This window comes from Zootoca vivipara, chromosome 11 (assembly GCF_965207765.1).
Source record: "Zootoca vivipara chromosome 11, rZooViv2.hap1.1, whole genome shotgun sequence".
NCBI lineage: Eukaryota > Metazoa > Chordata > Lepidosauria > Squamata > Lacertidae > Zootoca > Zootoca vivipara.
Genome location: NC_142594.1, coordinates 38335784 through 38361938, shown reverse-complemented (window position 1 = coordinate 38361938; position 26155 = coordinate 38335784). Strand labels below are relative to the sequence as shown.

Below are 26155 nucleotides of genomic sequence, written 5' to 3'. Positions count from 1 at the left end.
GTCCAAAACATCTGGAGGGCCGAAGTTTGGGGATGATGGGAATTGTAGTCCAAAACATCTGGAGGGCCAAAGTTTGGGGATGCCTGCCCTAAATGCTTGAGCAAGTAGCTTCAAATGATTAAGGCTGCAATCCTAAACTCACTCACTAGAGAGCAAGTGCAACCGATTGAACTTTGTGGTACTTATTTCTGCGCAGAGGACAGTGCTTTCTAGCTAGCAAAAGTGTTGCCTTTCCTCCTTATCTGATTTCAAAGTTGAGGAAAATCAGAGGCTGGCGGCAATTTGTGTGTAATCAGTGCTATTTTTCTAGAAAAAGAGGTGTTAGAACTCACCATGAACACCACCCTCATTCTCTTAGAGTGGCAATGGCGCCCACCTAAGAGGTGCCCAAAATGAGTTCTGCTGAGTTCCCACTGTGTGTAATGCTCACCTCACTTCTTGTAGTAGTAAGACGTTTCAAGGACACAGCATTGGTATTGGTTTTGGTTTCTTTCGGAAGCCTGAGTGAAAACTTATCACTTGGAAAAAAAAATTATTAGTTATTGGTATCACAAATGGAATGCAGAATGTATAGGAAAATATCTGACATTAGGCACACTCAGCGTCAGACTAATATAGAACTTATACAAATGTGAGTTTCAAAATGTGAGAGAAATCACTGAAACATAAACATTTTGTTGAAATTGAGGCTGACGATGTCCAGAGGAGCTTTGGTGCCACTTAAGGGGAACTGCTGAGAACTAAAACATGTCTAGCTTTCAAATATAACACTTTGCTAGCAAAAATGAAACACCAACTTCACATTTAACAGACGGAGAATAAAACAATGCATTTGCAGAGCTAACTCTGCACGGCCAATAAAAGTATAGGGTTACGATTCAAACGCTGAATAAAATATAGACCAGATGGCTCCCTACAGTAGATCAACTGCAAATCTCTCAGAGATTTAAATCGGAGTCGGAATTGCAAAACTGTCTCTCTATCTCTAAGAATCTTTCAAGTTCGTTTTCAGTTAAATTATAAATGGTAGCAACACACTTCTTTTACAACCTACTCTTTTATGTACTTCAGTAGGGAAGAATGTTGGATGTTGTAGCATTCTACTGTTTTGTTTTATTCATGTACTGTCATGTACTGAACCATCTACTTTTTTGTACAATTGATTTGAACATAAATAATAATCAAATATATATAGAATTACTAGAAACCGAAAAGATGGAATTAAAGTTCACACTGGAACATGGATTTAAATGCGCAAGTATCTGAGTGTTGTAAAAATTTGCAGAGCTACACGGTCCTAGAATTAAGTGGATCCTTGACCCAGGAAGAGTCCAGGTATCCTGGCAGGCAGACGAAGTTTGAGCGTCTCCTGCCTACCAAATAACAGAGGCCAAACCAGGACGTACGAAGCAAGGTACTTTATTAATTAAATAATAAAGCTATTGCAATAGCGATCCGTCCACACAAGCAAGTTGAAGTGAAGGGACCCCGAACAAAGGAAGCTTCACAAATTTATAGGTTTCATTTCCAATAGTACAGAATTGCATAAAAGGTGGGGAAATGGGTTCTGGGAGGGGGTAATCGCGAGAGGACAAAGGGGTTGATGGAATTCTTGATGTAAGATATCATGGTGATAGTCCAGGTAATGATTATGCATGTCTCCTTATTGTTTGACAGGAAGACTCTGCGGATGTGGGAAGATTGTTGATAACACCTGTTTATCAAATAAAATTGTTGTTCTCACTGAAAGTGTGTATTTGAGTCGTGCTCTTTTAGACTGGCTAGGTGGCAGTGTGGTATCAAGAAGAAGTGGAAACAGTCCGTAAAATATGTTGTGCCACAGAGGTGCCTATTAACTTGCAACAAAGTTTATACAAATATTCAACGTTTGCAATAGAGAGAAAAGACTACACTTAAAGTTAAAGAAGAAGAAGATATTATACAGTAACTAATAATACACAGAGAGGATACAATTCTAACAGCGGTAAAACGTTCACAGTTCAGAGCGATGTTTGACAGCTTATAACATTTTATCAAGGACAACGAACTAAAAGCTTAGAAGGGTGCATAAGTGGAAACCTTTGCAAATAGTAGAGTCAAACAATTAATTCTTCAGGATGGCAGGATTTTTTAAACAGGTACAATTTGATAGAAAGGTTCAAGGTATCAGTGCAAGGTTATATTATTGCGGTTTCGTAAATAGATACAGTTTCATACAGAGTAGAGAATAGGGAGATGCATCGGGTAACATGATAGAGGACACCATAACATTACTAAAGGAACAACGGAATAGTTTATTAGGGATAAATATATATATCTTAAAAAGGTCCATGGTTCAGCTGAATCTGGGTCATGAAAAGTACAAGGGAGGGCACCTCAGGCGGGGATTTGGGAGGGTGGAAGTTCCGAGAATGGGTGATCGTTATCGTTTTTGGTTATCTGGCTGGAGGTGCGATTATGCAAGTTTCCATGTGGGTGTGAGACAGGATTTAGCAATGGGTTATGTAAAAGGGTGCGTGTGTTTTCCAAGAGGTCTGGAGGAACTGTCTGGGTCAGCAGGGGATTAATTTACCTTGATACGGCAGAATAGGCTTCTCTTGACTTTTGAACCATGAAGTCAAGAAAATGGCTTCTCTCTGGCTAAACTGTCCCCTCTCTGTACATTGGTAGTCTCGTAATGCATGGGGGCAAATTCCTCTTACCCTGCCCCTTATAACATTTCCCCTCTCTGCGGATTAATTTTTAAGTAATTAAAAATTATTTCCGCACACCGGGGTAATGTACTCCCCACTCCCAAGGTGGAACATCGGTACTATCTCGGGGAACTCAGGGGAAGGACATAACGGAGCTTGAAAGGAGGTTGGGGAGGGCTTTTGTCTGCGGGGAGTTAACATAGCCGGGAAACATTGGAGGCAACAGCAAAGGGAGGTAAGGAGGAGGATCAAAGATAGAGCTAGAAAAAGGGTGCCTTTCACGATTTCCCTGAGCCAGGAGGCATTGGGAAGCCACGACCAGATATCCCAGTCTGAGACCCCTTCATTCTGCACCTCGTGGAGATCTTTTGTTAGGGAATCGATGGCTCGGAGGTGTGCTGTTATATTCAGGGTCTGATCGGATACATACATACAGCACTCCGCCCCGATGAGCTTACAGGTCCCGCCCTGCGCTGACAGGAGGAGATCAAGAGCCAAGCGGTTCTGAATAGAGAGGGATCGGACCTGAGTGAGTTCTGTTAACACTGCTAGCGTGGCGGCCTCAGATTCATTGATGAACCGCAACAAAATATCCGTTAGTTTTAAGATGTCCATATGGTTCGAGAAAGCCCCATAGGCTGGGAACACTGCGCGGAGCCAGGTCTCTGCCTTTGCCTTAGGTTTTAACGGGGTAGTCGGGGACCTCCTGTTTCTCAAGCGGCCGGTAGGTAAGTCCTGGGTTACCCGGAACCCTGGGTGTATGTGGCCGAGGAAGCAGGATCCTCTCATGTGAATACTGACCCACGTATAACCTCGGGAGGAACAGAGCCAGAATAGCCCGCTGAGGGGTTTCCCAATTCGTCCGGTGCTAAAGGCTTCTATGAGACCGTCAATGGGTGATTCTTGAATGAACGGGAACAAGACGGCTGTCAGGGCAGACTTGAGATCAGGGTAAGAACGGGAATGCGTGTGATTCCTGACTAAGGTGAGGTCCTCTCCGGGGTTTATTAAGATCGTAACGGGGCATTTGCTAGAACCCACATGGCTTCCAGTTCCTGTAAATTCTCTACAAATGGGTCCTTGGGACTCACCACTCAGGTATATATACTGTGAAGTGGGCTTTAAGAAAGTAAGGTTCCGGTTCAGGAGGTAGGTACTCTTATACTGTTGGAGGGTGAGGGGGTTTGCAACGAAAGGCACTCCCTGCTCTATGTGGGATGGGATATGGGTGCAGATCCAGCAGTCAGTTAAATTCGTGGCATGGGCGGCCCGCTGAAGGAGCTGGACGTACGTATTACTTTGCCATGCAGAGATATCGGAAATGCGCGGGGGCAAGGGAAGTCCTGTAAGGTTGACGTTTCTAGGGGCAGTGCCGAGGGGCTGTAAAGGGTCCTGTCGGTGGAGTAAGTGTAGGTCAGTTGAGACTCCCCCGCATCTCTGGGGTCCTACATGGTCCCATTCCGTACTAGCCCCACCTCCAACTGAGTGTAACCATCCCTCGACATACCTATTTCCTTCCCAGGTTGATGCCGTCCCTATGTCCCATATACAACAAAATTTTCGAACGCAGATACCTTGAATGGTCGTAGCAGTGGATGGATTGGTACACATGAATCCATAAGTCCAAAAGTCATAATGCATAGAGTCCGTGTATTCCCCCCAAAGTCCTTGTCCTTGTTCTGCGGGGTCAAAAGTCTTAATAGTGGTGCCCCATTGGGTCTGATGAGAAGTTCCATTGTGGCAAGTTAACCGGTTCCAGGAATGGTCAAGGGTAAAGAAAGCACGTCCCAATATAGAGAAGGAGGCAGACCTTATAAGTAATTCCCAGGTTTGGGTGCCTCGCAGTTGGGGTCGAAAGGCATGTGGTAGCCACCTCTTAGTTCCGGGAAGGCAGAATTTGAAGTCTCCAAGGTTGTTCAAGGAAGTAGGGTCAGAGGAGTCGACGGTCCGATGATCCAGGAAGAAGAACTCAGAAGGATTTTCTCCACAATTGAGCTGCTGGGCTGCGACGTAGGTGATGAAGGCGAGACAGTATCCCAGGAGCAGGGTCCGGTCCATCTCACGGGTTGGCAGAGGCGAAAATCTGTATAAAAATAAAGAAAGAACTCGACAGACACGATACAGTTAGGGAAGGGAGGGGGTGGTGGTTTTTGGGTTTGAGAAAGATAAGGGAGGAGGGTGGGAAAACTGGGTTGGGTTTTGGGAAGGTGGTATGAGAAAGGGAAGGTAAAACAAAAACTGGGGTTTCAGGTCCCGCTCCCGGTGTCGTGGCATTTCTGTTTCCGGAACTGCATTCGTATGGGTGGATGATCTGGGTCGTCTGGTTCAGGTACTACAAGGATCTTTGACATCCACTTCTCCAGGTCTCCTTGGTCACCTTCCTTGGCTGTTATTGGGATCGAGGTGGGTTCCTCGGGAGGGTCTTGGGGGGATTCGATGGCTGGCGCGGGATTGTCGAGTGGGACGGTGTCTTCGGTGGAGTTGATGGAAGATGGGGAGGTCCTTGCAACGTCACCCAGGTCGTTGGGGTTTGGTGCGGACTTACAGAAGGTGTGATGAATCCAGGCAGAACGTTCAGAGACCTTGATTGCAGTTGGGGTCGTCAGGAGAATCTGGTAGGGTCCTTCCCACTGGGGTTGTAAGGTGGCTCGCCTGTAAGTTTTAACCCAAATCCACTGTCCAGGCGTGAAGGAGTGAGCATCGACATCAAGGGGAACATTCTGACAGGTCGCTGCATAATGGTGTAGTTTCTTTAGTTGTCGTTGTAATTGTGTAACATATACAGTCAGTTCGTTTTCCCCAGTCTCTAGCTCAGAGACGGGGAGTTGGGTGGTATGAGTCGGGGAGGGTCTGGCGAACAGGAGTTCATAGGGAGATAGTTTCAAGAGTCCTCTCGGCTGGCTACGAATATTATGTAGGACTAACGGAAGAGCATTTATCCATTTTAGCCCGGTAGCCTTACAGATTTTTCCCAATTGGGTTTTTATAAGTCCATTCATCCGCTCCGTCTGACCTGAAGAGGCCGGATGGTACGGGGTGTGGAGTTCCCATTTAATTCCAAATGCCTTGGTGACAGACTGAACTACCTCTGCAGCGAAATGTGTCCCACGGTCAGAGTCTAATCGACGTGGAACTCCGTATCTGGGAATTATTTCCTGCATGAGGATTTTGGCAACGGTTTGAGCATTTGCTCGTTTGCATGGAAAAGCTTCTGGCCAACCTGAAAGTCGGTCTGTTATGACAAGTAATTGTTTAAACCCCATACAGTTCGGGAGTTCTGCAAAATCTAGTTGTAGGCTTTCAAAGGGTATATATGCCCAAGGTCTAGACCCTGGTGGTTTGCGTGGTTCTTGTTTTGGGTTGAATCCGGCGCAGATGGTGCAATTTTTGGATACTGCCTTCGCAAATTGGTGTGCACCTGGGGCATACCAATGCCTAAGGATGCTGTCTGCTAGGCGGTTTGCTCCCCAGTGTGTGAAATTGTGTAAAACCCGGAGGTGGCGGGGTACCCAGGCTTTAGGCATTGCTAGACGTCCGTCCGGCAAAACCCACGCATTGTCCCTTTGGTGTGCCCCCAGTTGTTGCCATGAGCTTATTTCTTCTACACTAGCGGTGCGATACATTCGATTGAAGTCTACATCGGCTGGAACTAAGATGGCTTGAAATTCATTTTCATACATTTCCCCTCTCATGGCCGCTGCCTTCTGGGCAGCGGCGTCCGCAATACTATTCCCTAAGGAGACAAAGTCCGTGCCATTTGTGTGTGCTTTGCAGTGTATTACTGAGATGGCCTTCGGGAAATGTATGGAGTCCATTAGTCTTTTCACTAGCGGTGCGTGAGAGATTTGTGTTCCTGCAGCTGTTAGGAATCCCCTCTGTTTCCAGAGGGTACCCGTAGCGTGTACCAGTCCGAAACAATATTTGGAATCAGTATAGATATTTACGCGCTTGCCTTCACTCAATTCGCAAGCTCTGATAAGGGCAATAAGCTCAGCTGCCTGCGCACTGTAGCGCGGGTTTATAGGTGCAGCTTCTAGGATGGTGTCGTGTGTTACCACAGCGTACCCAGTTTGTCTTGTTCCAGCCACGACCTTGGAACTTCCATCTGTAAAGATTGAGATATCTGGGTTTTCCAAGGGAAGGTGGTCTAAATCTTCCCGTGGCCTTTCGGCCAAGCGGACTGCTAAGGTGCAATCGTGATGGGGGGTCCCGTCGTCGGGCAGAGGCAGTAGGGTGGCTGGATTTAGGGTATTGACTCTTTTAATGCGCACGTTGGATGGTGTGAGCAGGGCAGCTTCGTACTGATTTAGTCGTTCGTTACTAAAATGTTGACAGTTTCGTAAGTTTAACAAGGTGGCTACAGCATGTGGTACATTTAGGATTAGTTCTTGATTTTGAACGATTTCTAGGGCTCTGTCCACTAATTCCGCAGCGGCAGCAATTGCCCTGAGGCAACCTACAGTCCCCTTAGCTACCGGGTCTAATTGAATACTGTAGTAGGCGACAGGACGTTCCTGGCCTCTGAAGGTTTGTGTCAGAACTCCGGAGGCTACCCCTTTCTGTTCATGCACGAACAGCGAAAAGGGGAGACGGTAGTCTGGCAATCCTAAGGCTGGAGCGGACCTCAGTTCCCTTTTGATAGTTTCAAAATTTTGTAGGCTTTCTTTGGACCATTCAAGGGGTTCTGGTTCGTCCTTATTAGTCATCTTTACAAGGGGTTTGGTTAATTCTCCATACCCTGGGATCCATGACCTGCAAAATCCGCTCATTCCTAGAAACCCGCGGAGCTGTTTCTTGGTCTTTGGCAGGGGAACCTTAGCTATAGCATCTACTCTTTCAGTTGTCAAAGCTCTTGTTCCGTGGCCAATTATGTGGCCCAAGTATTTTACTTCAGTTTGGCAATATTGTAGTTTTTTTGGTGAGACCTTGTGGCCCTTGTCGGCAAGGGCGGTTAGTAGATGGACGGTGTCCATGTGGCAATTAGTTGCGGAGGTGGAGCAAATTATCAAGTCATCTACATATATTAAAAGGGAGGAGCCAGCAGGAAAGGAGAGGTCTTGTAGGTCCCTATGCAATGCACAAGCAAAAATTGTTGGGCTCTCTACATATCCCTGTGGGAGTCTAGTCCAAGTCAGCTGTCCTTTTTCCCACGTAAAGGCGAACAGAAATTGGCTTTTCTCATGCACTCTTATGGAAAAGAAGGCGGAGCATAAATCAATGACACTGAAATATGTACTATCTGGTGGGATTCCGGTCAAAATTGTATTAGGGTTGGCGGTGATGGCGTGGCGGGGTATCACAAAGTTGTTGATAATTCTGAGGTCTTGGACAAGCCTGTATTTAACTGGGGCACCCGGGGGTGATGGCTTGCGTACCGGCAGGAGTGGACTATTGCATGGGCTGACGCAGGGAACAAGGATGCCTTGATCCATAAAATCCTGTATCATTGGCCTCAATCCTTCTATTGCCTCCTGCGGCAAGGGGTACTGTTTGATGGAGGGGTATGGGACATCGGTGCGGTATTTAATAACAACGGGATCTGCCGATTTTAAGAGTCCCACAGAGGTATTAGTATTTCCCCATAGGTGAACTGGTACCTTGTCAATCAGAGGGGTTGGTATTTCTAAATCAGTCAGGTTTTCTTCCTTTAAAATGCCTTGAAAGGAGACTGCCGCCTCTTCTGGCATGTGGAGGTAGATACCCTCAGTGCTGCAAGTTATAGTTGCCTGTAATTTACATAGTAGGTCTCGCCCTAGTAGGTTGACAGGGCTCGGGGTCAGTAGAAATGAGTGCTCAGCAGTCAGGGGCCCTATCGTTACTTTCGCTGGCTCTGAAAGAGCGCATGTCCTGGGGATCCCATCAATGCCCATTATACGTTGTTTTTGCTGACTGGACCTCAGATGACTGTCGTTTAAAGTTGAGAAAGTTGCCCCTGTATCTAGTAAACACTGATACTCATGGCCATCTATGGTGATTGTGCATATGGGGTCATGGGCTGATAAGGCAATTGTCGGGCATACCAGGGCAAGGTTTGAAGGATCCCCGTTTAATTGTCATTGGTTAGTCTCTGAATTAAGAGTGGGTTGCATTTGCTCCTGGTTAAATTCCAGCGGTAGTTGGAATGGGCGCTGATTCTGGAAAGGGTTTGGCGCTATCGGGTTAGGGTTTTGTGCTGCATTGGATCCCATCCCTAGAGCTGGTTTTGGTGCCACGGTATTTAAGAATAATGGACAATTTCGCTTGAAATGCCCTATTTGATTGCAGAAAAAGCATTGAGAGGTGGTCTCTCGATGCTGGACATTGTTAGCCCTTTGGTAAGGAGAGGCTTGTCGATTTGCATGTGCGTTCATCCCTCTAGGTTGTGTGGGAGCCTTTGAATTTCTGAAGGGGTAACTAGGTTGGGGGTTATATGCGGTACTGGCTGCACTCAAAGCCAAGGCGAGGACTCTAGCATCGTCCTCCTTTTCCTTCCTTGCCTCCTTTTTCTTTTTCTCATCCCTTCCATCATAAATGGTTTTCGCAAGCCCGAGGATCTCACTCATGGGTTTCCCTTCATAGGCTACTTGGAGGGAGAGGAATTTTCTGATGTCTGGACAAGCTTGGTCTTTAAAGAAGCTTTTCACCACTACTTGGTTGTCTGGGGTATCAGGATCGATCCCCCCCCATGTTCGAAAGGCGGTTATTAGCCTGGTATAGAAGGCGGTGGGAGTTTCATCAGGTTCTTGGGTTACCTCCCTGATCTTAGTCCAATTTGTAGATTTTTTTCCCGCGAGCCTTATCCCATGTAAGATGGCTTTTCGAAACGCCTTCAGATACCAAATCCCAGGCGTGGTGTTATAGTCCCATTCTGGTTCGGTTCTAAGTTGGGCTGCAGTTAGAGGCTCGATCCCTGCAGGTTTATTGAGTTGGACATCAGGTAATTTTAGGGCTTCTGTTGCTTTCTCTAAAATCTCCTCCCGTTCGGGCTCATTAAAAAGACCATTCAGGAGCATGTGTACGTCTGCCCAGGAGGGATTATGAGTAGAAAAAATAATGGCAATTTTACGATAGCACATGTCAGGATTGTCTTTTAAGGTCGACATCTGCTGAGCCCAATTCAGTAGGTCTGAGGTTAAAAAGGGAACATGGGAATAGACGAAGTTCGTCCCATCTGAAACTGGGACTGACCTTAAGGGATATTGTCCCTGGGTTTTCTCGGTAGCCTCTGGTTCCTTTTCTATGGGGTCTCTTTCCTTTGTGGACGATCCCTTTAATTCCGATAAAACTGTCACTAGTTGCTCCACTAAATTGGTTTCTGGGTCACGACTACGAGTTCTGCTAGCAACAGGACTTAGCTGGGGGGGTACTTCAGCAGGAATTCGGGCTTCGAGGTTGCCCTGAGGTGCTGGACTTAGACTAGGCATGGCAGGAGTTACAGATCCGCCCTCCACTGCACTCCGGGAGTCTTGGACCTCAGCCTCCCGTTGTCTGTTTGCGTTAGAAGGAGATGGTGCCGGGGCTTCGGCAGGGCTGCAGAGCTGGTCTACCGGCTCTTCTATAATTGTTTCCTGGTACGGTGGGGGTCTTGAACTCCTTTCCGTTATTACTGGCATTTGTGGGGCTGTTGGACCTTCAGTCCCTTTAAGAAGGATTTTTGCCTTTTCAAATAAGTTGAGATATCGAATTTGCAAGGGGTATTGGTCTTCCAGTGTTATTCTTAGTGCAGAGATTCGCTGGGCATTAAGGGAACCTCTCGGGATCCATTTTTCCCCCTCTGGATGGTCCGCAGTGACGCGGATCCAGTCTTTCTGACAGAGTCTTTTTAGCCGATTTTTGTCAAGTTTTTCCACCCCAGGTAATTCATGCCAATGTTCGAATATGAATTGTAATGGGCTTTCATCCTCAGAGTCCCCACTTTGGCGAAGCTTCCATTGAGCTTTGCCACGGCTGGGAGTCTGGGACAGGAATTCCTTTGAATTATGCGCACCCATGTTTATTCTGGCTCTTTATACTGCAGTTCTGGGTCCCCGACCCTGTTCCTGGACACTCTTAACTTCCCGAGTCTATGACTCACCCCCACGTCCTTGTGGTGTTCCTGCCTGCCGTTCGCGTGCACTAACTACTAGGCGGCCTGGTGCAGCTAGATACCTAAGGACCCCCTTCTGGTCATCAATTGCCTAGGGTCCTGCAGCAACTTTCCTGCCTCTTACAATCTAATAGAAAGACTACCTGCCCTGGACGCTTGCCCACGCAATGCCGGGTGGTTAGCCTTGGAAGGAAGGTTTTTTTGAAAAGAACGGGTGACCTTGCGATCTAGAACAACCCCGTCACTTCCCGGTGGGGATCGGGGGTGTCTAGGGGCGGCTTCACCCGAAGATTAAGAGCAGAGGAATACGGAAAAAAGGTTGGGTAGATTGCTCAGAACTCCTGCGCAGATTGGCAGGAGCGAGCTGGGTCCGTCCTTCTGGGTATTTCGTTTAACGAAAGGACGGATCCCAAAGGCTCTAATTCTTCTTTATCCCTTATGCCTTTACAGCTTAGCTGCAACTAGAGCCCAAGATAAGAAACAGAAAAGGAGAGAACAGTGAAGAGTGAAGTTTTAGAATTTTAGTTGCTGCAGTAATCAGCCCACCGCGTGTCCCCTTTTAATACTCACGACCGATCCTTTCAGTCGAATCCCGTTGTCTCCAGCTTCCCACTGGTTCCTGAAGAAAAAACAGCCTTGTCCCTTTAAACGTTGCTTCGTCCTGGGGGTCCCGCTTGGACTCTCAATTACTACCAAGCGCCTCGGGTCCTGAGGTTGGTTTACCCCCCTGCAAAAGAGGCAAGGGCGCGCTGGGCTCCCCTTCCTCAGTGAACCCGGAGCTCAAGGCAAAACTGGGTCCCCGAAGTGGTCGCCAAACTGTTGTAAAAATTTGCAGAGCTACACGGTCCTAGAATTAAGTGGATCCTTGACCCAGGAAGAGTCCAGGTATCCTGGCAGGCAGACGAAGTTTGAGCGTCTCCTGCCTACCAAATAACAGAGGCCAAACCAGGACGTACGAAGCAAGGTACTTTATTAATTAAATAATAAAGCTATTGCAATAGCGATCCGTCCACACAAGCAAGTTGAAGTGAAGGGACCCCGAACAAAGGAAGCTTCACAAATTTATAGGTTTCATTTCCAATAGTACAGAATTGCATAAAAGGTGGGGAAATGGGTTCTGGGAGGGGGTAATCGCGAGAGGACAAAGGGGTTGATGGAATTCTTGATGTAAGATATCATGGTGATAGTCCAGGTAATGATTATGCATGTCTCCTTATTGTTTGACAGGAAGACTCTGCGGATGTGGGAAGATTGTTGATAACACCTGTTTATCAAATAAAATTGTTGTTCTCACTGAAAGTGTGTATTTGAGTCGTGCTCTTTTAGACTGGCTAGGTGGCAGTGTGGTATCAAGAAGAAGTGGAAACAGTCCGTAAAATATGTTGTGCCACAGAGGTGCCTATTAACTTGCAACAAAGTTTATACAAATATTCAACGTTTGCAATAGAGAGAAAAGACTACACTTAAAGTTAAAGAAGAAGAAGATATTATACAGTAACTAATAATACACAGAGAGGATACAATTCTAACAGCGGTAAAACGTTCACAGTTCAGAGCGATGTTTGACAGCTTATAACATTTTATCAAGGACAACGAACTAAAAGCTTAGAAGGGTGCATAAGTGGAAACCTTTGCAAATAGTAGAGTCAAACAATTAATTCTTCAGGATGGCAGGATTTTTTAAACAGGTACAATTTGATAGAAAGGTTCAAGGTATCAGTGCAAGGTTATATTATTGCGGTTTCGTAAATAGATACAGTTTCATACAGAGTAGAGAATAGGGAGATGCATCGGGTAACATGATAGAGGACACCATAACATTACTAAAGGAACAACGGAATAGTTTATTAGGGATAAATATATATATCTTAAAAAGGTCCATGGTTCAGCTGAATCTGGGTCATGAAAAGTACAAGGGAGGGCACCTCAGGCGGGGATTTGGGAGGGTGGAAGTTCCGAGAATGGGTGATCGTTATCGTTTTTGGTTATCTGGCTGGAGGTGCGATTATGCAAGTTTCCATGTGGGTGTGAGACAGGATTTAGCAATGGGTTATGTAAAAGGGTGCGTGTGTTTTCCAAGAGGTCTGGAGGAACTGTCTGGGTCAGCAGGGGATTAATTTACCTTGATACGGCAGAATAGGCTTCTCTTGACTTTTGAACCATGAAGTCAAGAAAATGGCTTCTCTCTGGCTAAACTGTCCCCTCTCTGTACATTGGTAGTCTCGTAATGCATGGGGGCAAATTCCTCTTACCCTGCCCCTTATAACATGAGGATAGAGCAATCACAGTATAGCAAAGATGTGTGCATGCTTTTGCAAACAGCATAACTTAGTACAGTCTTGCCTACTCTAACTGGAAGCATCTCACCACACCAGGGTCTCAGGTAAAGGTCTTTCCAAACCACCTGATCATTCAGTGCAGGATGTGAAACATGTGGGCCTCCAGATATTGCTGGGACCCAAAACTCCCATCAGCCCCAACCAACACAGCCAGTTGTGAGGGCGGATAGGAGGAAGCCCACCTTCAAACAACACCAATCTCAATGCTTTCCCACTACCGGTATAAATTTGGGGTTACCTTATATAGGGATAATTCTACAAACTGGGGAAAATCAGGCTCCAAACTGCTTCACTTGGGGTTGCAGATTATTTGTTTTGGTGTGGGTGGGTCAATTGTTATGGTACTTTCTCCTCCTCCCCCTCCCCCTCCCCTTTCAATTTCAATTTCCCCTTTCAATTTCCCCTTTCAATTTCAAAGCAGTACCTCGGGTTATAAACACCTCGGGTTACAAACACTTCGGGTTACAGACTCCGCTAACCCGGAAGTAGTACCTCGGGTTAAGAACTTTACCTCAGGATGAGAACAGAAATCGCATGCTAAAGTGATACCTCAGGTTAAGAACAGTTTCAGGTTAAGAACAGACCTCCGGAACAAATTAAGTTCGTAACCAGAGGTACCACTGTATATCCTCAGTGCTTTCATTTCTTTAGTACCTGTAGTAGTACTTGTAACTATTTCTGGCACTCAAGCACATAAATGTTTTTGATCCCTCAGATTTGCACAAAACCAGAAAATTGCACCAGGAAATCAGATTTTTTTTTAAAAAAAGATCGCACCAGATATTGAGCAGCAACATGAATCTGAAGTCTATGCTAAGAATTTGCAATTCATGTCATTTCATTTCATTTCATTTCATTTCCAGAGGTGCTGGTAAGTATTTCTGATGCAGTAGCATAAATTCAGAGATTCCTGCATAGATAACTATCTATTGATTCATCAGATTTGCAGAAAACCAGAATACTGCACAGGTAACCCACATTGAAAAGTGTGCTGAGGATTTATAATTGCCTGTGTCCTTTTGAACACTACCTGCACAGTGGGCTTAAAAAAAAAAACACAAGGTGCACACTTACCTATCTCCATGCATGCCCTGTTGGTATTGAATCAGCATAATAGGGAACAAAATACAAAAGGGAACACCTACTGGTGTGAACGGGAAAATCCAAAGTGGCTCCTGATATATAAATTCCTATTATGTGCGTGTGTGGACTTCACTTTTAAACTGAATGCGGGGAAGAGGCATAACAGCCAAATGATGTGCAACTGTGGACAAGGTCCAATTGCATCTGGAAGGACACAGGTTCTAAACCCTGTCTCAAAGGGGGAAACCAAGGGCAAAATCTGGGTTCTTTAACTTGCAGAGCAACGTCACTGTTTTTTGTGTTGAATATATGCTATATGGTAATTTATGGACCTAATAGGTATCTAAAGCCATTTTGCACATGTTCCCATGCAACCAGTCCATGCAGAATGTAGGCACCCTATCTGTGGAAATGAGCAAACAAGTGATAATTTAGGGAGCAGGTGGGGCCCATGACTTACATCATAGGAGCCTGCACAACACAAAACACTGTTGCTGTATGTAGGTTTTATTTTATTTGTTTTTTAATCTTATATTTTGGAAATGTACATCCAGTTTTTTCCCCTTTAATTTTTTTGGGGGCCCCAAGAGAGTGGGGCCCTAAGCTATAGCTTGTTTAGCTTATACGTAAATCCGGCACTGGTCGCACATGTTGTTAGAAAGGGGTCAAAGTGGCCGACGAGGCGGGCTGAGTCCCTTCCTGATGCTGATTGGCTTTGACGCTAATACCGTCGTCACTTTTTTGTTTTGACTGGGGGGTGACAGGAGGAGCCTTTCATCTTCTCCCAAACGAGGTTCTTCGCCCTCTCCCTGCAGTTAAACTGCGCGCTCCCCAGTTAATTCCGTAACCAGATTCCTAGTGTTGCTCTGCCTCCTCTTCTTCCTCCTCCTCCTCCTCCTCCCGAAGCTGCTGCAACCAGGGAGACTAAATCAATCGCAACTCACCTCTGAACTGCAAAGCCTCCTCCTCCTTGAACCTTTTCCTGCCTCTGCGGCAGCGCGGGATTTAAAGAGTTAAAGGGAGGGTCCTGGGAAATCCGATGCTAATGATGCCTAAAAGAAATGTTGCACTATAACATTCCCTTCCAGGGTTTCTGAGGAGGAAGAGGAGGAGGTCAGTTTCCTGCCGTGGAGGCAAAACAAACTTTTGCCTTCTTCACGCGATCATTGATTCATCTCAGCCCATATCCAAAGATCAGAACATTGGACCTCCCCAAAGCTACTGGTTTCGGCTCCGTCTGCTCCTCTTCTTTTTTTAAGGTAAGCAGCTCATTTGCTCCCACAAGACTGGCTGGATCACGCTCTTCTTATTTTATTTTTTAAAGAGTGTTTTAACAGTCAGTTAAAAGTTCATAGGCGACTGTACCCATCCAGGGAGTGGGGAGTGTCTATATTGTTAGGAGAAAGACTTTTTCCGCAGCTTTGCTTCTCCCAAATGGGGATAGACATGCCAGATCAAAGAATAAAGTTATTTTCCCTGAATTCAACGGGAACCCTTTTAGAGCTTTCTTGAAAGGTTGATGGGACAGGTAGTTAGGATAATAGAATAAAAAGAACAACAATAAAAAAATTAATATTGCTTGGTATTAAAACCTAACTAGAATTCTTCTTGCAAATGGGATGTTCTCAGATCAGCTGCATCTGATCTTTTCTGTTTTTCTAAGGCAGATGAAGAGAAATATCCTACTAAGTATAGGAATGTGTGGCCTGTAGTAATCAGTGGGGGGCTTAACTTCCAAGGAACATGTTTAGGATGCGGTTGGCTGGCTGGGAGGAAGTTCCTTCGCTGCTGTGGTTGTTGATTTTGTTTCAACATTTGCGAGGCTCCCTTTAGGTTTTATGTTTCACTCTGCCTGTAATGCAAATTTGAAACAATCACGGTCTAAAATGTATGTTTGATTTCCTCTCCCACCAGCTCTGCCTCACCTTAACACCAGAAGAGAGGTTCGAGCCTCTCAGAAGGGATACCTTGGAATACTGTCAATTGATCAACAGTTTGCTTCTGGGCACAGAGGTGCTGCTTCTCCTCTTTAAAATCAATTCAGTTCTAGGATCAAGATATAAAAGGCTGTCTTCTTTCATCCAAACCTGATTGTTGTTAGTGAAATCCACCAAGGCAGGGATACGGAACCTGTTGAACTGCAGCTCCTATCATCCCTGACCACATTAGCCGAGGACCGAGGGTCTTCTCTGTGGTGGCACCCTTATGTGAAGCTCCCTCTCTAAGAAGGTTTGTCAGTTGCAATTGCGGAAGTAATCCTTGGGGGAAAGACCATAGCTCAGTGGTAGAGCATCTGACTTGCATGCTGGAGGTTCTGGGTTCAATTCCCAGTGTTCTCCGGGTAGAGCTGGGAGAGAATTCCAGGCTGAAACAATGCGGAGGTGCTGTCAGTTAGTGTTGACAATGTAGACCAATGGTCTGACTCAGTATAAGGCAGCCTTCTATGTTCCTTTCTGGACCCTTTCCTGCTAACAGCAATGGCTTTCCTAACATTTTATGCTTTGCTGTTTTGTTATTGTTCTCTACTTTTAATATCAGTATTGTTTATGGATATCCTATTTCCCCGTATATAAGACACCCCCATGTATAAGATGCCCCCTATTTGGGGGGACTCAAATTTAAGAAAATTGAGGGAGATGGCCCAGAGTTATTGAACTTTTTTGGGAAGGGTTGCCCAGAGTTGTTGAGCTTCTTTTTTGGGAAAAAGCACATCCCCAGCAGCCCTTGCCACAGCCACCAATCACCAACCCAATCACCTCTGACAATCTGCTACTCGCGTCTGCAACCAATCTCCCGTCCCCCTCTGCACTATCCGTGTATAAGACGAGCCCCGATTTTGAACATGATTTTAGAGTAAAAAAAACCTCGTCTTACATGGAAAAGTATGGTATTTCTCTCCTCAGGATAAATATGGTATGTCCAATATCCCCTCCTCCAGTCTAAGAATCTGCTCATGAGCCTAGTTAATATTGTTTCAGAAATCATTGCTAAGAGGGGAGAAATGGTTGTTTTGCCCCTAGCAAGCACAGCTATCGCATTTTGGGGTGGGGTAGGAACAGCAGTTGTTCTAGACACACAATTCTATTGGACAGTGACCCTGTGACATCACTGCTGGTGTGGCATAAGACCCTCTAACCACTATGACACAGTGACTTTTCTACTGTTTTTCCCATGGGCCTTTGCAATAATCCCGAGAGGTCGTGGAGAGAACGATGCTTGCTTGTCCAGTGGGCAATCCAGACCCAGAATTCTGCCTTAACAAACCACTGCTTTCTAGTTTCTAACAGACCGTGCCTTTTAAAAAAGCTGTTGTTTTCTTTCTTTGATCCGATTTGCATGTAATGCTAAACAAAAATATGCTTTAGCATGAATGAGCCAACATGCAGGTTCATAGCTGCTGTATTCCTCACCAGTTCCTGCTGCTTCCATGATTGAGGTTTGTATTACTTTGGGGGGGAAACAAAAGCTATAACCGGGGTTTGCTTTTCATTTACTACCTGTGGTTTTTCTGGGGGAGACAAACGGTAAGCCTGAGTTTGAACATAAAGCTAAACCAAATCATGGCTTAGACCTGAGTAGACTTGCAGCAGTAGGACTGAGCAAGGTGCTCCGTACTGGAGATCTTCACTCCAGGAATCCGCACATTTGCTGGTTCACATTAAGGCAGAGTGCTACCTGCAAATTGGACCTGTATGCCAATGCCCTAAAAGCACAGACATAGTCTTTCTTACCTTGCCCCAGGGACTGCCAGGCTCTCTTTTCCTCTTGCAGGTGACGCTGGAGATGCTGGCGAGACAGCTCCGTTGGGCTTTCTGTTGCTGGCTAGGGGTTTGCCTGTGGCTTCTGGCTGGCGAAAGAGGATGCATCAGCGCTGCGCTCTGCCGCAGTCCCCCGTGCAGCAGGAGCAGTGACAGCGAACATCAGCCCAGCAGACAACACTGCCAGGGCCCCCACTGCTCAGGAAGGGCAAGGCACCCTTCTCGTGCCTTTGCCCAGTCCACCACACCTGTGCAAGGGCAGCTGCAACAGCCTCTAGGGGGCAGCAGCCTGGGACATGCTGCCTTGGCCGCCACCAGGGGTGCAGAAGAGAGTTGCACTGGAGGAGGAGACTGCAGCGCTGGCGCTCCCAATGGCACCGTTCGGGACTGCAAAGGCATTGAGTGCAGGCTGCCTCTGCACATTCGCCAGAAGTCCAGGCCAGCTACCCAGACCATCCCATGCCCTCCAAACCAGGGGGAAGGTTGCCGTGAGCCCACCTTGGTCAGAGCAACTGAGAGGGCAGCCCAGTTCATCGGGGAAGACCTTGCCTACACAGCTTCAGAACTAGGCGGTGCTGCCCTGGGCGTTCAGCTGACCTGTGATGTCAAACCAGGTAGGTGTGGGTGTCTAAGCCAGGCCATTTCTAAAATGGAAAACGAGCGAGGTCCCAACTAAAGAAGAATGGAAACCTAAGCTGATGGTATATGCACAGCTTGCGGACTTAACATATAGAATAAGAGAACAAGAAGAACATGCGTGTAGAGAAGATTGGAAAATGTTTGCTGAATATATGGGGGGAACTTGTGTACACTTGAAGACGTTGGCCGCATTTCAACAGTGTAAAAAAGTTTTGATGAATGTAATAATGGAATACTGAATGGTTTAGTTTATGTAAAATATGCAGAGACTTATGCAAAATATGCAAAATGAACCATGGAAAGAGAAGAAGGGAAGTCATTGATATTTTAAGAATGTTTAAAGGAGTATTCTAAATGGTAAAACATTCTAAATGGCTGAGCTGGGCACTGAAGCTGAAGCTCCGTCACCTGCCCAAGGATGTTGTGTGCTGATTCTGGGTGCGAGACTGAACTAAGCTTGCAACAAATAATATAACACAGCAACATGCTAAGGCCAGTAGAAAAACACATACATAACTAAGTGATTCAAGCTTTGAAATATTCTGAACTCTTCATCAGGCAAATAGTGCCTGATGAAGACTTATGGGTATCAGAAATATGGTACATCATCTTGGTTTAATGGTAGGACATTTCCCCATATGGATTACACACACACACACACACACACACACACACACACACACACACACTGCTTTATTTCTGCCCTTGAATGCTATTTGCTTGCACCCAGCTGAATGCTCCAGGAAGGCCTGTCACACATTCTGGTGACCTCGTTTGATGATGTTTTGAGAAATACCACCAAGGATTTATGTTTTAATGCCAGGTTGTTTGTATTTTAGGGGAAAATGAGGTTCCGTCTGAGGATGCGCTTGTGCTGCAACTTCAGCTTACTAAAGGACAAGAAAAATTTGTCGACTTGCTAAAAAGCCAGCAGGCGACGATTGTGGATTTACAGCACAAACTTGCAGAGCAGCAGAGCATGTTGGTGGCTCAGCAGCGGGAAATCGTAGAGCAACAAAGGAAAATGTATGAACAAATGGATCTGATCAAGGTCCAGTATGGCATGCTTTTTGACACGGTGAAGCAAATGTCGTTTAAGAGTTTGCAAGAGGATATTCAACATTATTTTGAAGCCAATCTCCAAGGCCTTCAGAACCAAGTCAGAAGCCATCTCCAGAAGTCATACTCCATGCATAAAGTAGAAGTTGATGCCAAAGTGATTGATGTTGGGGAACCTTTAATGGACTGTGGCCTTTGTGAAAGTGACGAATTTTGTAATTTCCAAAAGACACCCTCGCAATGTGAAAAATGCACTTCGTGCCCTGCTGGCTTTTTCCAGCTGTCTGAGTGCTCTACAAATGCTGATCGGATATGCCAGGTGAAAGATCATTGTGCTTGGAATCTTAATGGTAGCTTTTCCCCAAACAGGGACAGCCCCACTGAAAGGTCACAGGCAGACCAACTAAAGTTAAAGTACAATACAGTGGTACCTCTTGTATGAACTTAATTCGTTCTGGAGGTCCGTTCTTAACATGAAACAATTTTTAACCTGAGGTACCACTTTAGCTAATGGGGCCTCCTGCTGCTGCCGCCGCCGCACGATTTCTGTTCTTATCCTGAGATAAAGTTCTTAACCCGAGGTACTACTTCCGGGTTAGTAGAGTCTGTAACCCGAGGTGTTTGTAACCCGAGGTACCACTGTACCCATGTTTCAGTATTATATACTTTTGGGTTTTGTTGCATTATTCTTTGTGCAAACGACGTTTATTATGTCTGTAGTCTTATCACTTTTAACTTTTGCCCGTATGCTCCAGCACAAATTACACATTTAAAATAGAAAGTTGCCTTATGCTGAGTCCATTTAGCTCCATATTGTCCACACCGATTACCAGCAGCTCTCCTGGATTTCAGGCAGGTTTATTTCCAGCAGGGCCGTCTTAAGCATATCTGGCGCCGTGGTGCGAAGATCCCTCCGGCGCCCCCCGTGCCCTGTTTACCAGCGCGGCTGCCGCAGGCACAGCAGCACAGCGCCCCCCCCTGGTGGCCTGGCGCCCTGTGCCACCCAGCCTTGCCATAGGGCCAGCCCTGATTTCCAGTTATACCTGGAGATGCCATTAGGGATTGAATCCTGGACCTTTTGCATGCAAGGCAGATAGATGCTCTACCACTGAGCTACAGCCCTTCACACAATTTATATCTCACTTCCGTAAACCCCTACTATCGGGTCCAGATCCAAGTTTGATGGGCCCCTGGCCAAAGTGCCACCCTGTGTTGGGTGTCCCTCCTCGGTCGATGGGCCCTGAGCTGGCCACACTGGCCGTGCTCCAAGCAGCACGATGCCTCAGAGCAATGCTAAGTGTTTGAACTTGACTCTTGTTATCTGTTACTCTTAGGATAGAGACGAGTGCATTGAATCACCAAACATCTGTGGAGAAAGGATAAAGTGCCTGAACACTCCAGGTAAGTTGCTGCATTTCTGTGAATGAAGCCATTCATGAAGGCAGGAATGTTCCCTCATGGTGCAGTTTCAAGTCGGCATTGTGGAGTTGGGCTGAAGAGTAAGAGCTTTTAGGACTCTTTGTTAGGAAAAAAAAATCACTTTTATGTTGCAATGCGTTATTTCAATTCAGTATGATCTCTTTACAAGTGCTGCATTTTTAAATTATTGCAAATAATTTAGTGGCAGCCATACTTCATCACAAAATACCTATATACTGGGGAGCCCCTCCCAATTTAGTTTGATGATAGACAAGTTTTCAGTTACATATATATCCCACTCCCTGAACATCCCCTTCAAGCCACTTCAACAGGACTTACTATACCCTCTAAATTATTTTTTATTTTTGGACTCCCATCAGCTCTAGCCATCGTGCTTCAGAATTATTGCTTTTACTCACATGCAAATGTAAGTATGTAAGTAATGGCAATAGTTCAATAGAAACTCATGCAATTTAATCAACACCGAAGCATAGAATGGTAGAGTTGAAAGGGACCCCAAGGGTCATCTAGTCCAACCCCCTGCAATGCAGGGATCTCAACATGCGGTTCCCCATCTAATCTGAAACCACACTGGTCCCTGCTTAGCTTTGCAAATGTGCTAGCAGTTTTAGGAGGGGATAAATGTTTTAAAAATCAGAGACAGCCCTCTTGGGGCACATGTTGCTTCGGCAACATTATGTTTTTATTGTATGGCGCCTTAAGCACATGGACAGACAGGATATAAATGTTTTCAGAAACTGATTGCATGTTGCTTTGGGTGTCAAAAAAGGTTATTTATGTATGCTACTACATACTGTGGCCCGTGTTTTGTTAGCCTCAAAATGGAAAACGAGCGAGGTCCCAACTAAAGAAGAATGGCAGTTTAAGTTGACAGAATATGCACAACTCGCAGACTGAACATATAGAATAAGAGAACAAGAAAAACATATGTTTAAAGAAGATTGGAAAATATTTATGGATTATATGGGAAATAATTGTGTAAGGCTGAAAATGCTGGCAGCATCAAAATAAATTCAACAGTGTAAATAATTTCTGGTGGATGCAATAATGGAATACTAAATGGTATACAGGTGAAACTCGGAAAATTAGAATATCGTCAAAAAGTGCATTTATTTCAGTAACGCAACTTATTATTATTTATTTTTCTTTTAATTTTTACAAATGCTTTCTTTTGGAAATTCCATAGTAATAAAACAAATAGTTACAATAATACAAAAATAAACATCGCTATTACATTTCATTAATTACATTCTATTTATAATTGACCCGCTTAACAAATAATTACAATTACAACAAATAAAGGCTTGACATATCTTGCTTTGCATGTCACGCATCTATCTCCTATATTGGTTTCACCTTTTAAGTTGTGTTACTGAAATAAATGCACTGTAGTTTATGTAAACTATGCAGGGATTTATTATATGTAAAATGAACCATGGAAAGAGAAGGAGGGAAGTCATTGATATCTTAAGGATGTAAAATGAGTATCTTAAATTGTAAAACAGAAAACTTAGTAAGTTGCTTTGGGGTACTTTGTGTAAAAGGGATAAAACAGCATGACTAATAAGTGCAAATAATAATAATAATAATAATAATAATAATAATAATAATAATAATAATAATGGTAGACTAATAATGATGCAGCATGGGCCTGTGATTGAAAATGTATTTCCCTGTGTGTGAACAGGAGGATTCCGATGCCTTGGAATTGCAGCGAAAGAAGCTGCCTTGGGTTTGTGCGGAGAAGAGTACTTCTTTAACAAAGAGTTGCAAGAGTGCCAGGCTTGCTTAATGTGTGAAGACAGGGCGGTTGTTCTCCCTTGCTCCACTGTCAGCGACACTGTTTGCTCAACAGCCAGTGAGAACAAGCTGTCCGAGTCCTGGACTGCAAACGTCGTTTTACCCACGGCACAGTCTGGCGCTTCTCAAATTTATCCTGGCGTAACCTTGAAGATAAAGGGGAAGCACGAGTGGGACATCGTCGCGGTGGAAGAGAACAGCCTGGTCTTCAAGCAGCATGGCCTAATGTGGGCCGACTTCAATTTTGCCGTGAAACACAACTGCAGGAATTTCCTCCAGCTTGCCTTAAAAGTCAGCAGCCAGGAGGAAGGCTGTGAGCTGAGCGCGGTCCGCATCGAGCAGCCGGAAGGCAAAATCTTCCAGAGCGTCAGTGTGAGCGGTGCTATGGAGGTAGAACCGGGCCAAGCTCTCTGGGTGTTTTTGAAGAGCCCCAATCAATTCTGCAACCAAAGTAAAGACTTCAACATTTACGACCTCAACACGCCCCTCAGTTTGCTTTGGTTATCCCACGACACGGGGGCGGTGGCCATGACTGCGCAACTCTCCACAGCGATGCACTACCAAACGAACTACCGGCCCACTTTCAAATTAGTTTCCCTTTCCGACCCTTACATGCTAACCTTGTCCCACGATGGCAGAGCCGTCAAGTTTACGGAAAGGGGTGTGGTGAAGTTCGTTTTGCACCAAGCCTTGTATTCCATGGGCCCCACCTGCATCCGCGAAGGGCTTTCCCTGGTGTCTTATCTCAACCGAAACGGCACCAACGTAGAACTAATGACCGTGCACAAGTCTGGTGTCAATTATCGAGACACGTCGATATCTGCCTCTGGGGCCACCAGAGTTGAAGCCGGGGATCTGATTAGCTTTGAGATCCTTTCACCAGCACAATGCAACATTCGTTATTTTGGAGACAGCTCTGGAATTAGTATGCTGAGCCTCATCTGGATCCCATCTGCAGTTTCCACAGCTCTCTCAGCCTCGGTCTCCATTAAGGGGCTGCCCACAGGAGCTGTCAGAAACAAATTACTGGATTTTACTCAGGTTTCCTCCATTGAGAAGCAGATCCGTCTGGTTTCTACTGGACAACTTGCTCAGAGATACTTTGTCTTTACCGAAAGGGGAGTCGCCAGTGTTGTGTTTTCAATAAAGCTGATCCACTCGTGTAACATGCTCCGGGTGACTCTAAATCAGCTCTTCGGTGATCATGCACAGCCTCATTCAATTGCGCAGCAGGTTGGAGGGCAAATGCCAGAGGGCAGCGTCTGGACCAGTGTCACGCTTCGCTCCTCCTTTGAAGTTCTCAATGGTACAATGATATCTGTTTCTCTCGACTGTGTGCGTGGCAGGGTCAACCACATTGCACATCAACATGGAACCAGCTTGTCCATTTTATGGGTTTCATCTATCCCAGAAGGAAACTAAAAGTTAATAAAAAATACGGAAGGAATAAGGAAAGGTGAATGGTAAGCCCATGTTGGGCATTTTCTCCCTTCTCCAGCTGCAGTTGAATGGCACAGAACTTGCTAAGAGGACAGGTTAGACAAAATGCAGAATACAGGGATGGGGAACCATTGTTCCTTATCATTGGCTGAGCTGATGGGAGCTGGAGTCTGAGAACACCCAGAGGGCTGTTTGTTGGCTGCCTCTGCTCTGTTGGTGAACTTTCCTAGGGAGTTCAGCTGACTTTCAATAGGACTAATATCTAGCTGAGGCATAGCAATGCCTTGGATGTGCATTCAAACATTAACAGAGTGACGTGGAAGCCACTTTGCCATGATTTTGAGTGTTACGAAAGGCAGCAAATGGTTAGATCTTCAGTTTATTATTGTTGTATTTTGATGGCTGGGCTGGATATTTGCACTCTGAGTTGGGGCAGGAAGAGAGGCACCACTTGCTGCTCTGCCTCAGGCATCAAAATGTCTTGAGCCAACCCTGCATGTAAGCCCATACACTCACCCTGGGAGCCGCGCTTCATACGATCATAGAAATGTAAGAATTGGAAAGAGCTTTGTAGATGTCCAGTCCAAGGCTGGGGAACCTGTGATCTTCCAGATGTTGTTGCACTCCACCTCCCATCGGCTGCACTCAGCATAGCCAGTATTCAGGAATGATGGGAATTGTAGTCCAATGACATTGGGAAGCTCCACAGGTTCCCCATTCCTGATGTAATCCAACCCCTTGCAGTGGTGGACCTTGGGGTCTCAAATTTCAGTGGCACCCTGTGCAATGCCAAAGTTATCTCCCCCCCACCCCTCATGCTCCATTCCAAATTATAGTTGTGGTGCCCCCAAGGCTCGGCACCCAGTGTACCAAGCTGGTCATGCTCCCTAAAACTCACCTCTGCCCCTTGCTTGATGCAGGAAATAAGAAGAGACCTGCAGGATCAGGCCAAAGTAGATGCTTACTGGAAGACCACAAGCAAGACCTAAGTTCAACAGCACTCTCCCCACTTGTGATTCCCAGCTTCTTTGATTTCTTATATGTTACTAGCTGGCCCTGCACATGTTGCTGTGTGTTAATCTGTGAGATGGAGGGTAATAGCCCCCCTTCAGATCCCCCTGAGCCGAGGCGAGATACTGTGGAGAGAGCAGGTTTCATCCCTGTGTCTCCCCCCCCACCCTGTTGTGACCCATTACCTATCCCTGCCCTCTATTCGGGCCCCCATCCCCCCCCAGGCAGGCCCCTACCTCCACTTGGCAAGGTTGGGCCTTGTTGCTGTAAATGGCCTGTTTTCAGTTCTGCTGAGGTCTTCAATACCTCTGCTGGATGGATGCATGTGAGTGGTGGATCTCATGGTGGAGGCAGGGTTTGTGGGTGTGGCGTAGATTTCACAGGAAGGGAGGGGGTGTACTGTGGGAGGAAATGCACTTGAGGGCGCTGTTTTACTTTGTTGAAAAAGTGGTTTGTACCTGCACAGGTGTCAGTTCTGAGGGATTTTTTTTCTAGGAACACTCGGGGAGTGGGCTGGATCGTTGTGTCAAAATTTCAGGACAATCCGTCAAGCGGTTACGGAGAAAAGTGGAGCCCACACTTTCACGATTTTTACATTTTTATATATATAGATTGCATTGTTTCAAAATCTGTATACTATGGAATTCAACACAATAAAACACAACATGTAAGAAATAAAAGAAGCAATTAAAATACAGTTTAAAAATCACAATGGATCAAGCCCAGTGCATTGCAATTGCTACAGAAGGCAGGGAAATCGGTAAGGTGTCTGCCAAGCAATTCTCAGCAATTCTCAAGTGGTCCGTGGGGACAGTTTGGGAACCACTA

At 45.7% G+C, this 26155-nt stretch overlaps 1 protein-coding gene and 2 long non-coding RNA genes across 3 annotated transcripts; 2 read left to right on the top strand and 1 right to left on the bottom strand.

The window, feature by feature from the left end:
• The first annotated feature begins 1258 nt into the window (after nt 1-1258).
• LOC148684270 (uncharacterized) lies at nt 1259-1752 on the top strand. Its single transcript, XR_015946291.1, has 2 exons — nt 1259-1414; nt 1678-1752. It is a non-coding gene; the product is annotated as an uncharacterized LOC148684270 (long non-coding RNA).
• Nucleotides 1404-13021, bottom strand: LOC148684269 (uncharacterized). Its single transcript, XR_015946292.1, has 2 exons — nt 11329-13021; nt 1404-4776 (listed from the first exon to the last, which is right to left on the bottom strand). It is a non-coding gene; the product is annotated as an uncharacterized LOC148684269 (long non-coding RNA).
• Nucleotides 13022-17852: 4831 nt separating this feature from the next.
• On the top strand, nt 17853-25811 carry LOC118092106 (uncharacterized). The gene is made up of 4 exons (XM_035129846.3): nt 17853-18552; nt 19417-19955; nt 20971-21037; nt 22764-25811. Exons 1-4 carry the CDS (start codon nt 17964-17966, stop codon nt 24296-24298), a joined length of 2730 nt encoding a protein of 909 aa, XP_034985737.2. The 5' UTR covers nt 17853-17963; the 3' UTR covers nt 24299-25811.
• Nucleotides 25812-26155: the final 344 nt, after the last annotated feature.

Excerpts from the sequence above, each read along its gene's own strand:
- LOC118092106 (XM_035129846.3), top strand. The coding sequence starts at position 17,964 with ATGCTGGCGAGACAGCTCCGTTGGGCTTTCTGTTGCTGGCTAGGGGTT. Across the intron at positions 19,956-20,970 it reads ATGCTGATCGGATATGCCAG|GATAGAGACGAGTGCATTGA; the intron begins GTGAAAGATCAT and ends TGTTACTCTTAG. Across the intron at positions 21,038-22,763 it reads AAAGTGCCTGAACACTCCAG|GAGGATTCCGATGCCTTGGA; the intron begins GTAAGTTGCTGC and ends GTGTGTGAACAG.